The sequence below is a fragment of the Carettochelys insculpta genome, chromosome 9, assembly GCF_033958435.1.
Source record: "Carettochelys insculpta isolate YL-2023 chromosome 9, ASM3395843v1, whole genome shotgun sequence".
Taxonomy (NCBI): Eukaryota; Metazoa; Chordata; order Testudines; family Carettochelyidae; genus Carettochelys; species Carettochelys insculpta.
This window is the reverse complement of record NC_134145.1, coordinates 65,532,534-65,546,439: the sequence shown is the minus strand read 5'-3', so window position 1 is coordinate 65,546,439 and position 13,906 is coordinate 65,532,534. Positions and strand designations below refer to the sequence as shown.

The window sequence follows — 13,906 nt, the reverse complement described above, 5'->3', positions numbered from 1 at the left end:
GTTTTGTAACAACCTTCTCCTGGTGCGGTGGATCCCCTGGTGTCCTGCGAGCGGGATATCATGGGCTAGGTACAGCAACCTGCGCCGGTACTTTTGGGGAACCACCAGTTGCCTCTGGAGCTTCCATGGCTCCGCTTTGCGTCTGGGAGCCCATTCCCGGTACAGGAATCCCTTTTCCCACAGGAATCTCTCCCCGCAGCCCTCCTCCAGCTGGGGAGCTGAGCTGAGACTGGCCAGTTCCCTCAGCTTCTGCAAGGAGGGGTCTCTCTACTGCTCTGCCTGAAATTCTTTGGCTGGGGCAGGGGCGGATGCTACTTCCCCATCCCTGTCTGGCTCCAGCACCCCTGGCCTGTGAGATCTGGTTTTTGGGGGCCCCCTTTCTCTCAGGGTTGGCCCCTGTGTCTCCTGTGACTTTGGCTGGGCTTGTACCCCTGAATCTGGGGAGCGTACCCGTCGTTTTCTTTGGCTACGGGTCAGGACCAGGGCACGAGGGCGTTCACCTTGCCAGTTCTCCAGGTCAGCCCCCATCAGTACATCCGCCGGCAAATGGCTGTACATGCCCACCTCCTTGGGGCCTTCCTTCTTCCCCCATTTCAGGTGCACCCTTGCCATGGGCACCTTGAAAGGGGTCCCATCAATACCTGTTATCGTCAGGTGGGAATTGGGTATCATGCAGCCCGGTGCCACCACCCCGGGTTGGGCCAGCGTCACATCAGCGCCTGTGTCCCAGAACCCCGTGACCTTTTTCCCGTCTACCTCGAGGTGTTTGAGACGTTTGCTCCACAGAGATAGTGCCGCCCCCACTCTGTAAACTGACCTCTGAGCATTTGGTCCCCCTGGTGAGCTGGTCTGTGGGGCGGACTCGGCCCAATCCGAGTGCCTATTGTCAGCACCACCCGCCTTGGCCGCCAGCCTTTCTGGCTTCTGGGACTCCACCCAGTTGACTCCACGACCCCCCAACCTGCTCAACCTGTCTGGGAGCCTGGGGCACTGGGCTGCTCTATGCCCCTTTCGCCCACAGCGATAACAGCCTGGGTCTTGTTGTGTCCCTCGGGCCGGCTGCTCTGCCCAGGCTCTGCTTGGCTCTCTGGGGGGTAGGTGGCTGGCCCCTCTTTCCTGGGCTCGCCCAAGAGATGGTCCCCTCTGTCGTACAGTCAGGGACCGGTCTCTCTGAGATTCTCGGTCTCTCCGGGACTCCCCCTCCCTCCAGGACTCCCTCTCTCCCCGGGGCTCGCTTTCTTTATGGGGCTCACTTTCAAACCTGGCCTGGCTGTTTGTGAAGTCATCTGCCAGTTTCCCTGCATTGTGTGAATCCTCTGGCTTCCGGTCCACGAGCCACACCCTCAGGTCAGGTGAGCACATCTCGTAGAATCGCTCCACGACCGCCAGCTCGATCAGGTCCTCTACGGACTGGACTCCCATTCCGAACGCCCACTTCTGGTAGTATTGCTTCAGGCGGGCAGTTGTATCTACATGGGTTTCCTCTGGCCTCTTCTGCGCCTCCTGGAACTTCTTCTTGTACATCTCCGGAGTCAGCCCGAACTTATGCAGCAGGGCCTGTTTGAACCGTTCATAGTCCTCAGGCTGCAGCCCCTCCAGCTGGCTGAGCACCACTGCGGCCTTCTGGCCCAGCAAGGGGGTGAGGTGCCGGAGCCACTCATCTGGGGGAACCTCATGCAACTCACAGGCTCGCTCAAAGGCGGTAAGGAACTCATCCATGTCCCCTGGGTCCTGACACCGGGCCAGCACACGTGTCTCCAAGTGACTGGCCACCCCGAGCCGTCTGGCCCTCTCCCTGCTTACCGCAGCTGGGGCCTCTTGGCGTCTCGCCTCTGCCATGGCCCGCTCATGCTCCCGCTCTTGCTCTCTCTCCTTCCGTTCTCATTCTTTCTCCTCCCGCTCTCGCTCTCTTTCCTCCCGCTATCTCTCTTGTAGCTGGCGCTCGTGCTCACGCTCTCTTTCTCGTTCCTGGCGCTCATGCTCACGCTCTCTTTCCCGTTCCTGGTGCTCCAGTTCCTTTAATTTCACCTCGAGCTCCATCCGTCGCAGCTCTGCGGCGGGGGACTCTGCCCGCGATGGACCACCGCTAGCTGAGTGCGACCTGGCGGGCACCGCGTCTGTCTGACGGCGTCGAGCCCCTGCTCCTGTCGGAGAATCTGAAACACTTCCCGAGGCTGACCGGCCACTTTCTGCCAGGACAGGCTCTGCCCCCCCGGATCGGTCACTCTCTTCCAGCTGGGCAATCAGCTGGGCCTTGGTTGCCTTCTCCACGGTCAGGCCCCTCTCTCTGCACAGCCCCGCTAGCTCTGCCTTTAGGAGTCGGGTATAATCCATCTCCCCGCTGCCTCCCGGGGTGTCCACTCACCAGCAGCAGCTGCAGGAATTGCTCTGCTCCCCCTCTGGCTCTTATGAGGCTCCTTCTTTCTCTTGTGCTCAGACAGCCACTGCTGGGAGCTCATCCGTGGGTGCAGTGCATCCCACTTCTGACACCAGTGTGATGGGGTTCAGGGGTCCCCCTGCACTGCACCCCGTCTGCTGGCAGGATTGACTCTCACTCAGCAGGTACAACAGAAGGTTTATTAGGCAACAGATGCCCAGTTTCTCACAGAAGCGACAGCACAGCAGCCAGAGACAGTCCTTCCAACCTGTCCTGGGGAGAAGACCCCGAGGGGTGCCCCTCTGGGGTGTAGCTTTCCCCCTCCTCAGGCTGGCTGCCTTCCAGCTCCTCTTTCCCCAGCTTCCTCACTGCCGCCCCCGATTCAAAACCCAGCTCGGCTCCTCCGTCCTCTTTGTTCAGGGCAGAGGTGTTACCTGCCAGTTGTAGCCCCAGGGTCATCCTTAGCCACTGGGAGCTGCTGCTTGCCTCAGACACCCAGCCTGACTCACACATGCACTCCCCCCACTCCATCACAATAATAACTTCACTTGTCCCAGTATCGGAGGGGGAGCCGTGTTAGTCTGGATCTGTAACAGCAACGAAGGGTCCTGTGGCACCTTACAGACTAACAGAAAAGTTTTGAGCCTGAGCTTTTGTGAGCACAGACTCACTTCATCAGATGCTGGTCTTGGTCTTCTCTTGTCCCAGAGGCCCTACACTTGCACCCCTTGGCTCAGGTGGCATCTTTAAGGTGGGCCCAGTCAACACTCTAACTTTTAACATCCCTGTGTTGAATACATTTTATCACGTGCCCTTAGGCACGTGCAGATGGGCACCACCACTAGGAACACATGCTCTGGCTGTGGATCGTTCTGCTATCAGATGGGCGGGATTTGAATCTCTGGTGGGCAACCACCCAAATACTCAGCTTACAGGGAATACTGGTTTCAGTTATCTTCCATCCACCCAGGTGTGAAGTCAAGCCAGGTGGGTGATATACGTACCCGAGCACAGTGTATTGTCAGTAACCGTCACAGCGTGGAATACACTTTCAGAAGACATTGTGAGAAACTGCTTTATCTCGCATGCTTGCCATATCCTTCACTGATACGGTCTGTTTTGTTTTTCTTCTTGTTTCTGCGTCACCCCATGGATTTTTTGATTCAATCATCAGAGGAAACAAAAAAGCTGCTGAATCCCATCAGGTAAGAGCAATGTGTTCTGTGAGCTGATCACTCTGACTTGCACCATGGCTTTCCCAAACACTGAAGCTGCCAGGCAGATTAACAGTCCTATTTCTACTCTCCTGTTTGTACTGGAAATGTTAACTGTTTGTGGGGAAACATTTGTGTCCAACTCAAAGATAAATTTTTTTGAAAATCTGAACAGGAATGGTTTGTGGTATCAAGCACAGGTGTGTAAGATACTCCACATTCTCTCTCTAAAATGCCACCTAGTCCTTACATGCATAACTCCAGTGCTGAACCAGCTAGGGCTATAAAACTGAATGCTGGCAGGGAGACAGACACCTTCTCAAAATGGAATGCATTTTGAGACTCACAGTGAAAACTGGTTTTGATTAGACCAAACGATGAGCCTTTGGAAGTAATGTTTTGTACATACACAGAGGCACGACAGATGCTGTTTTAATGATCTGCCTGTGTTCCAATGAAAGACAGGGGGTACTGTTTTGCATTGTAAACAACTGGTTGGTAAAGCTTGCAGAATGAACTAGGATTCTATAAAAATCGTGCCATGGTCAAGAGATTGTCTTGCCTGCTATGTGTACCGTAATTGATTACTACTAAATTCCAGTATTTAAAATAATAGCCATTTCTTTAATTGGGTCCTTTTAAAAATTACAGTTCCAGGGGCCTGTGTTATAATCCATATTGTAAGAATTTAAAATGAGTTCCACCATGAAGCCAAAAACACTGTGGCTTGCAGTCCCTGAGGATGACTCCTCTTGTGCACGTATAGTGTTGTTCTGTTAGACCCTGGATTTCTGTGCAGAGCAGGCTGATCTGGAGGGGCAGTAAAGGTTTTGTAAACAGTACACTGGAGAAGGCTCACAAGATAGTTTAAGTTCACTGCTGAACACAGGTACAAAATTTTGTATGCAGTCTTGAGCGGTTATTGCACCACGTTCAGGGGATAGAGAGTCTCTGATAACACACCCTCCCAGACACAGATGAAGTGTCTCTTATAGGAAAATGTGTAGATCCACAGAACCTGCCACATCTGTTCCCCAATTTTTCCTTTGCCTAGGGTGGAAGAACTAGCTCCTCGAGAGAGAAAAGGGCTTTCTGACCCATGCTAGGCATTGCCTCATTTTCCACCACTCCAGGTTTATACCAGTGTGTTTCTGTTGTTGTCTAGTGACCTGGGAGCAGCTGGTGTCTTTACAAATGCAGCATTTGACTCCGATTTGTAAGGTAAACTGCCAGAGAAATCAGTCATTGCTTATTTATTTCTGAGACACTGTGGGTGAGATAATATCTTTTATTGAACCAACTTCTTTTGGTGAGAGAGAGAAGTTTCTGAGTTACACAGAGCTCTGCCTCAGGTCTGGGAAATACACTCTAAGCCTCTGTCATGGGTTCTAAAACTTCATTGCACTGCAGCCCCCTTCTGACAACAAACATTAATACATGACACCAGGAAGGATGGGGGAATGTCAAAGTTTGACCCCAGCTGAGCCCTGCTGGCTCAAATGAAGGAAGGGAACAAAGCCAAAGCCAAGCTCTACTGATCCGGGTGCTGGGGAAAGCCAAAGGCTGGGGGCTTGCGCCCTGAACCCTACCAGCCAGGGCTGAAAGCCTTTGGCTTTGGCTTCAGTTCCAGGTAGTGGGGCTCAGGCAGTGAGGCTTGGGCTTTGCCTTCAGCCCTGGGCCTCAGCAAGTCCACCGCTAGCCCTGGTTACCCCATTAAAGCAGGATTTGACCCACTTTGGGATCCCAATCCACAGTCTGAGAACCTCTGCTCTACATGCAAGATGGAACAGACTGTTTAGCATAATTAGCACACATTCTAAGGGACCATTTAAGGTAAAGTGGGCCATTAACATGTCTGCAATCATAGCACAAAAAGCGGGGTAAGGATTAATGGGCAGCAGATTGCTGTAAGTTCAGTGTCTCTGTTCAGTGCATCATAGTTAGTATCTAGAAGAGTTATGACTTTAAGCTCTCAGGCTTATGTTTTATAAGCATAAAGGTTTCTTCTGAGGATGACCACTGAGAGAACAGATATAGAGTGATCTCTTTGTGAGAACTGTTCACCCACAGGTGGGGTAGCAGGTTTGTAGAAATTCTGGTGGTGCCCAGAAACCACAACCATCCTCCACCCAAACTCTGGGAGGGAGTTTGAGGGTGGGATGAGGTGCAAAGAAAGAGGGGTGGGAGGGAGTTTGGGGGTAGGATGGTATGTGTGTGGAAGGGGATAGGAATGCATGCTCTGGGAGGACGTGGGGGGTACCATGCTTACCTGGGGCATCCCCTTCTGGCAGCAGCTTCCAGACAAGATGTCTGAGGTGGGGTAGGGGCAACTCTGCACTTCTGCCTACAGGCACTGCCCTCCCAGCTCCCATTGGCCACAGAGGGACTGGGGGTCAGGGCAGAGTGTGGAGACATCCTCTCCCCAAGGCCTGGCAGGAAGCTACTCTAGCCCCACTGCACTGCCAGTGGTGGTGGCCAGGACCCCCAGACTATTACAAATCACCTGGGGATGGCAGGCAGGCTGGAGGACAAACTCAAGGGTTGGCATGGGTGGAGGGAGAAGCAGCAGGTAGGATCAGTGGAGAGACTCGGCCCTGAACTTTGCTGGAGCTGGGCCTTCGAGTCGGGAATATTCCTAGTGCCTGGTTACCATGAGCCCACATAACTTGCCACCCTTCCCCAGACATGATATATTTTTGTATTTTATCACTTTCCCATAAAAGTTCATTCAAAAGCTTAGTGATTGTTTGGATTCACACCATAGCTTTTATTGGGGCATTTAGCATACTCGACGAGATATACTGCAAGTTGTGATAGGCATGAGTAGGATTCATGGATCTTGAAAGCTGTGTTTTCAGGAGTGTTGATCTTTGTAGCAGTGGATTTATATGTCTGTAAGCTCTGCATCTGTTCTTGCAGAGGCTGGTGCCATTTTCAGTTGGTGTGTCTTGATTTCTGGAGAGCCTGCTTCTGGTGATGCACTTGGAGAGGTTGGGCCTTGACTGAAAGCCAGAAAAGGGGGTTCAGGATATGTTTCCATCAGTATGGGGAATCCAATGAGTATCGGTTGTAATTATTTGATGATATCCCATATGGGTTCCAATATGGGATAGTAGGTGATGAGTAGATATTTGCAATTGCGGTGGGGGGTCCCCCTTAAAATATATTCATATGATTTATGCTAAACAATCTGTTCCATATTGCATTTTTGTGGTGCTCCAACTACCTCTTCCAGAACTGAACAGCGCTGTGTGGCACAATAGTGGTTTTCTTTCTCTTACCAGCAGAAGTTGGTTGGTCAAAAAAAAATCACCTCACCCATCTTGTCCCTCTAGTAGCCTGGGACCAAAACAGATACAATACTGCATATGTATATATAATATATATATTTCTGTGGTACTGTACGTACAAGGTATATATGGTCCCCTATCTCTGTTAAAATAATTTCACATTGGAATGAAGCACTTATTTCTATGTATAATGTGACCAGACTACACTGGCCAAGTGGGTTTTTGTCTTCTCCTGTATCTGGTTCGTGTTTGCCAATATGAGTGACAGCAGTCAGATACAGAAATCAGCCATTTTGCTCAGATGGGAGAAGCTTATGTTTTTGATGCTTGTTTCAATCCCCACTGACAACTCCAGGAGAAGAAACATGGAATCAACTTAGCTGGTGGCACACATGCACCACCGCCCCCGCCCTCGCAGAACTGGACCTTGGGAGGTTATCAAGTCCAGGGCCCTGCCCTCTTTGCAGGACCAAGCACCATTCCCCCCCAGCTTTTTTTTCTTTTAATCTAATTGCCCCAAATTCTCTAAATGGCCTCCTTAAGGATTGAAGACACAATCCTGGGTTTAGGAGGCCAATGTTCAAATTATCCCTCCTACCCTTTGTTACAGCCCTACCTGAATCGCCACTCTGGCTCGTCACTAGTCTGTTGTATGGGACCCAACCTTTGGTTTCTATCATGGGCACTACAATTTATAGTCGGGCTCTTTGGGAACCACATGATAGTTAAATCAAGGAACATAAAGTCTTTACAAAGGAACTCCATAAACACACATTTTACATTTAGAAAGCACATGAGTTGCTGAGCTAAGCCAAAACAACATTTGCATGCAGTTCTTTTCCTCCAAAAGCTCACCACTACTTTTAAGCCTCTGGGATTTAGATCAGGTTCATGGTGGGCAGGCAAGCCCTTCCTGCCCATTCCTCTAACTTGTCGTGTTTTTTTCAGCAGTGTTCTAGACCTATTGTGCAGGCAATATGTCTCCATCAGGTGGTCAGATACAGGAATAGAGCAATTCAGTCAAGGACAGATTTCCTGCATCTCCCCTCCCAAAAAACATTTCTGTGGCCTGGTCTATGACTAAAAGTTAAGTTGAGCCACGCCCTCAAGTAGACACCAGTAGGTCAATAAGAGAATTTTTCAGCTGACTTAGCTATTGCCTCTCAGGGAGGTGGATTAAATATAGGCACAGAAAACCACATTCTCTCATTGTTGCAGCATCTAAACTACAGAGCTACAACAGCATAGCTGTCAAGCCACAGCTATGCCTCCCATCATACCTTTCCAAACAGTCTGTCCCCTATGTGCCAGGACCCTGCTAGCAAACAGCTGAGCTGTTTCACAGTGATTTATAATTATACACCCTATTGAACATAGCAAAATGGAATTTGTAAATTAAACCAGACAGTCGCCATATATTCACAGCCTCTTATGTGAACCAGCCACTAGTGGCAGACAAAGACACACGTTGACAGCCTGTTACACGAGGGTCCAACAGGGTTTGATGTTTATTTATTTTACTGTCTAAACACTATGCACTACTGGAAAGGTTCTCAATCTGTACATCATGCCCTCCCCCATTCTTGGAGGGTAGATGGAATGAGTGTAATGAAGTGCTTTTCTATTGTGACATAGGATCACAACACATGCTACAGAACCTGTTTTGTATACTTGCATAAACTCTACAAGTTGATACATCATGCAAAATATACTAGAAATTTCTAGCGTAGTCCTAGAAAGACATCTGAAAACTCTACATGAGAACAACTCTTCTACCCACTCTCAATTCATCCAGACAGCATGTGAATAAACTCAGAAATAAACCAAGCTTTCCCAAACACTTCAAAGAAACTCTCCTTTGGGTGATTTCTGTTTTATAGCTAATGTGGAAGGTGCCCCCAGGAGAGAAGATCATTGGACCCAAAAGGACCTGAAGACGGTACTCATGCCTCAATCCTTTTAGAAGCTGTTTTTTACCTTACTTATCTGCTCAGCTTTGCCATCCTCTAGCACAAGAACTCTTAGTGACTGAGTCAGGGATCATACTAACTCTGATGCACACAATCAGTTCTGATCTGAAACCTGGCCTTCCTCTGCCTCTGAGCTGTGGGTCACAATCCAGTTGTATCACGTTAAGGCCTGCAAGCCACTGTTCTTTCATCCACCTCCCTGTTGGATGCTCTCAAAGGACCTCCAGACTTGGACCGTTGTATCTAAACCCTCAATTGCTCTCATGTCACATCCTGACCATCATAATAGTCAACATTCACACGCAATTTGTACCTTCTAAGTGTTTTAGAAGTAAATTGTTACTATTCTGTAAAGTGTCAGCTCTTGGGGTAAATTGGCTAAAATGCATAAGAGGTACCTATTTCTTCTACCTTTCTCCAACTGTGCTTTTTATTATTCACAGCATATGTTGGGTGGGGGGGGGGATTGTGTTTTTTTTAAAATCATACCCAGCTCTTTATGGATGTACTATGACAAATGTATGCAATAGCCAGTATGGTAAGGTCTCAGACTACGCAACCCTGCTCTTTTGCAGCTGACGCCGATTCCTACAATAGAAGGATTCCTGGAAAAGCACAATTTCCAGTTGTACTTAACTTGCTCCCCCGCAACCCTGGCTCAACGCCCCCGCCCCCCAGCTCCGCACAGCCTGGGCTCAGCCCCACCCCCAACCGTGGCTATAGCTCACCACCCTTCAGGTGCGACTCCAGCTCACCTTCCTCAGCCCTGGTTCAACCCCCTGCTGTTCACCCCCCACATCCCTGCGCCTGGTTCTGGCTCACCACCCCTCACACATGGCTCCAACTCAACCTCCCCCTGCCCTGGTTCAACACCCACCCCCCACAGCAACCTTCATGCTCCAGTTCAACCCCCTCCCCCTCCATGTGCGGCCCCAGTTCAAACCCCCACCCCACCCCGTGGCCCAGCTCACCACTCCCACATGCAGCTCTAGCTCAACTCCAACCCTCACCTCCCCCTGCAGCCCCAACCCACCGCCAGGTTTAACCCTACCCAATTGCCTACCCCTACCCCAGGACTTACCTTTCTGCTGTTTCCCCAGATGCAGAACATGTGTTCCGCCAGGGAAAAAGCTGGACCCCCACTTATGCAAAATTTGGGTTATGTGAGGGTATGTGCAACAGAACCCTTACATAACTCGGGGGGGTCTACTGTACCTGAAACAGCTTATTAAGTCTTCAGTTGTCAGTTGCCAGTTGCCCTCCAGAGACATTTTCCAGCTTCTTGTCTTTTCTCTCTCTGCCTGTGATGGTAGACCATGGAACATCATACAGAAACAGAGCAGTTGGAGGGATTGCCATCTAGGAACGAGATAGCTGGTTGGAACTTGAAGTTATGTTGACTAGGGAAAGAAGACATAAGACAGTCCTACAGAGGCTTACATCCCTTACTTGAATACGTTATTGGGGTTCTTTAGCTGGGCTCTTCCACCTTACAAAGCCTGGAATAATTAGTGATAGTGCTGTAAGTAGACCATGAAGGCTGACCTTTTTTCTCTTCATTAAGCTCATAGACCTCTACTGACAGCCCTAGATTTACATGGGAAAAGCTAACCCCAGAGTGATTTTATTTGTATTTTCCTAAGCAGCCTCCTCTATTAATGTTACTATTGGTTGAACCTCTCTTGTTTGGCACCATTGGGAACTGACTGCCGCTGACCCAGAAAACTGCCAGTTTAAGGGAAGTCAATGATGGTGCACACAGATCTCTGTAGGCAGGGGAAGTAGAGGAGGAGTGGTTATGACCCCCATGCCCAAGGCCCACGCTGCCACTAAAGGTCCTGGCTGCTGCCCCCAACCCATGAACTCTGATGCTGGCCCCAGGTCCTGGCCACCAGTCTCTCATGTGGGATCCAGGCTGCTGCTTTAGATCCTGGCTGTATGCCATGGGGCTTCACTCCTGGCCTTGGCCTAGGGTCCCACAGCAGCACTGCCTCTTCCCTGCCTCCTCCACTGAATGAACCCTTCTCCACTCTTCCTCTGCCTTTCTGGAGCTTGAGTACCACAAACAACTGACTCACAGCACTCCAGATGTGCTGGGAGAGAGGGGAAGGAGTCAATACGTGCCAAACCACCAGCAGAAGAAAGAATCAGGGGCTAGGGGAGCTTGGCAACAGTGGGAGCTCAACACCTATTAATTTTCCCTGTGCGTGCTCCAGCCACAGGAAACCCATGAAGTCCATGCCTTTGCCAGACCAGGGAGTTCCAGACTACAGAGATTCAACCTGTACCATGTGCTCCATGGAAATTTAATGTTTCTTCCACATGATTATTTTCAAAGAAGCTCTTTCCTGTCTGTCAGGGTAGGAGTCTGGGCAAACATTTCATGGAGTCACTGCGGCTTTCTTTTTGCCCAGTGTTTGATGGCTTCTCCTTATTTTTCTTCCTCCTCCGAAGTTTCCTGGCAAGATTGTCCCAACTCTGCCCTCACCTCCTGCAACTTATCCCCCCTCCACTCTTTTGCACTAAATATTTGGAAGGCAACTGAACCCAGTTTATAGCAGTCTATAAATGCTGAATAACAACTTTGTAGAATGCCAGGCTTGCTGCCTAGGACTGCTGCTTCTGAAGCTATTTTGCACTTCTCTCTTGTATTGACAATGCCACTCTTATGCTCCCTCAGTGATTAGCCAAAGAGATGGAAAAATATAACTATGAACATGGAACATTAGTATTTTATTGGGTATCTTGTAATTTACCCTTTTTCTCTTTCAGAAGTGGGCCAATAAAGTACAATTCAATAATTAAAGTGTGAATGTGAAATCTGGTTTTTGCTAATCTTACAGTTTTGAGCACTGTGAAAGAAGCAAGGCACAATCAATACCTTGAATTGAAAAATGAACCTTCAAATGGGATTAGTAAAATCATCTATTCTGAGATAGTTGCATAAAATAGGCCAAAGAATTCACCTGATTCCTGCCTGTTTCTAGCCACAGTATACCTTTTAGAAAGAGGACAACTAGTTTAAAGAGGACAACTCATCACATTCCTTTGTAATTTGGTGAAATTACACACTGTTAATTGTCCTTAGTGTGAGTTTAAATGACTTGAATTTCATGGCACAAGGAACCATTAGACTATATTGTTAGAGAACAGGAAACTCAGGAGAGGAGGGAGGAAATGGACTGCTTTATTGCCAATATTCATTGTGCCTCGGACACCCAACACGCTGTTCTGAGTGAGCAATGATTTGGCACCAGTTACATTCTCTTATCTATCCTAGTATGTCAGCCTTGGCCAGTTTTCCTTTAATGACCTACTCAGGCTCAGTCAGGTAGGTGAAACTCCTACCTACATCTCCCAACATGCCCTGAGAGCAAACAGTTCTTTTCCCTTCATTAGTGACAAGTATCAGAGGGGTAGCTGTGTTAGTCTGTCTCTGCAAAAACGAGAAGTCTTGTGATACCTTATAGACTAACAGATATTTTGGAGCATAAGCTTTCATAGGCGAAGACCCCCTTCATCAGATGCAATGCCATGGAGATTCCAGAGGCAGGTCTCATTATACAGGCTTATGAAAAGGACTCCCTTATTTAGTCTACAGAAGAGAAAAATGAGGGAGGATTTGTTAGCAGCCTTCACCTACCTAAAAGGGGGTTCCAAAGAAGACAGAGCTAGGCTACTTTCAGTGGTGGCATATGACAACAAGAATCAATTATCTCATTTTCAGTGGGGGAGGTCTAGGTTGGACTTCCTCCTTTTCATGAGACTGTATAACTAGACCTGCCTCTGGAATCTCCACCACATTGCATCTGATGCAGCAGGTCTTTGCCCACAAAAACTTAAGCTCCAAAATATCTGCTTGTCTATACGGTACTACAGGACTTCTTGTTTTTTCCCCCATTGGTAGCCATGCAACATATAGGGAAAACTAAGGCACACACAAGCTTAATAAAAATATTTCAGAAAGCTCACTTTGTCATATTGCCACTCTCTTGGGCCGTGTCTACGCTAGCCAAAAACTTCGAAATGGCCATGTAAATGGCCATTTTGAAGTTTACTAATGAAGCGCTGAAATACATATTCAGTGCCTCATTAGCATGCGGGTGACCGCGGCACTTCAAAATAGACGCGGCTCATCCAGACGGGGCTCCTTTTCAAAAGGCCCCCAGCTACTTCGAAGTCCCCTTATTTCCACGAGCAGATAGGAATAAGGGGACTTCTAAGTAGCCGGGGCCTTTTGAAAAGGAGTCCCATCTGGACGAGCTGTGCGGCAGCGAGCTGCATCACTTTCAAAGTTCTGTGGCCGCCCGCATGCTAATGAGGCACTGAATATGTATTTCAGCGCTACATTACTAAACTTCGAAATGGCCATTTCGAAGTTTTTGGCTAGTGTAGACGTAGCCTTGAAGTAGAGGTTCCCTTTATTCACATTTACTTCTGATCCAAAACCAAGCTCCAGACACTCCAGAATTATCTTCAGGATAACCTCAGAGCACATTAATTCACCACTCCACATCCTCAGCAGGGGTGCTGTAGTGAAGATAGACAGCTCCCTCTGATCTTGTGTGAACTACTGAGCTCTGGACAAGATCACCTCCTAAGCCCAAATCTTGGTCTAGGTCCTAATGGACCACAAAAATTTGGAGTCCTGATAGCCTACTAGATCACAGAATCATAGATTAGGGTTGGAAGAGCCCTCATCTAGGCCAACCCCCTACTCTAAGCAGGAAGAACCCCTAATTAAATCATTCTAGACAGGGTTTGTCATGCCTGGCCTTAAAAATCTCTAAGGATGGAGATTCTAGCACCTTCCTAGATAACCTATTTCAGTGCTTCACCACCCTGCAAATAAAAGTTTTCCTTAATGTCCAACCTAGACCTCCCCCACTGAAAATGAGATCATTGATTCTTATTGTCATCTGCCATCACTGAAAATAGCCTAGCTCTATCTTCTTTGGAACACTCTTTTAGGTAGTTGAAGGCTGCTAACAAATCCTCCCTCATTTTTCTCTTTTGTAGACTAAATAAGCCCTATTCCCACAGCCTCTTCTCATA

The 13,906-nt window shown here is 48.7% G+C and overlaps 1 protein-coding gene across 8 annotated transcripts in view; it reads left to right on the top strand.

Annotated features, from left to right (window-relative positions):
• Window positions 1–13,906, top strand: part of SELP (selectin P) — a 54,750-nt gene that overhangs the window by 39,043 nt on the left and 1,801 nt on the right. For 5 of the 8 annotated variants that reach the window (XM_075002313.1, XM_075002314.1, XM_075002307.1 and 2 more), the window contains 3 exons: window positions 3,552–3,582; window positions 4,757–4,812; window positions 8,762–11,648. In XM_075002313.1, the coding sequence (XP_074858414.1) occupies window positions 3,552–3,582; window positions 4,757–4,811 (86 nt within the window). In that variant the 3' untranslated portion in view covers window position 4,812; window positions 8,762–11,648. Of the gene's footprint in view, window positions 1–3,551; window positions 3,583–4,756; window positions 4,813–8,516; window positions 8,734–8,761; window positions 11,649–13,906 lie in introns of those variants that run through there. The other 3 variants (XM_075002308.1, XM_075002309.1, XM_075002310.1) reach the window with 3 other exon arrangements.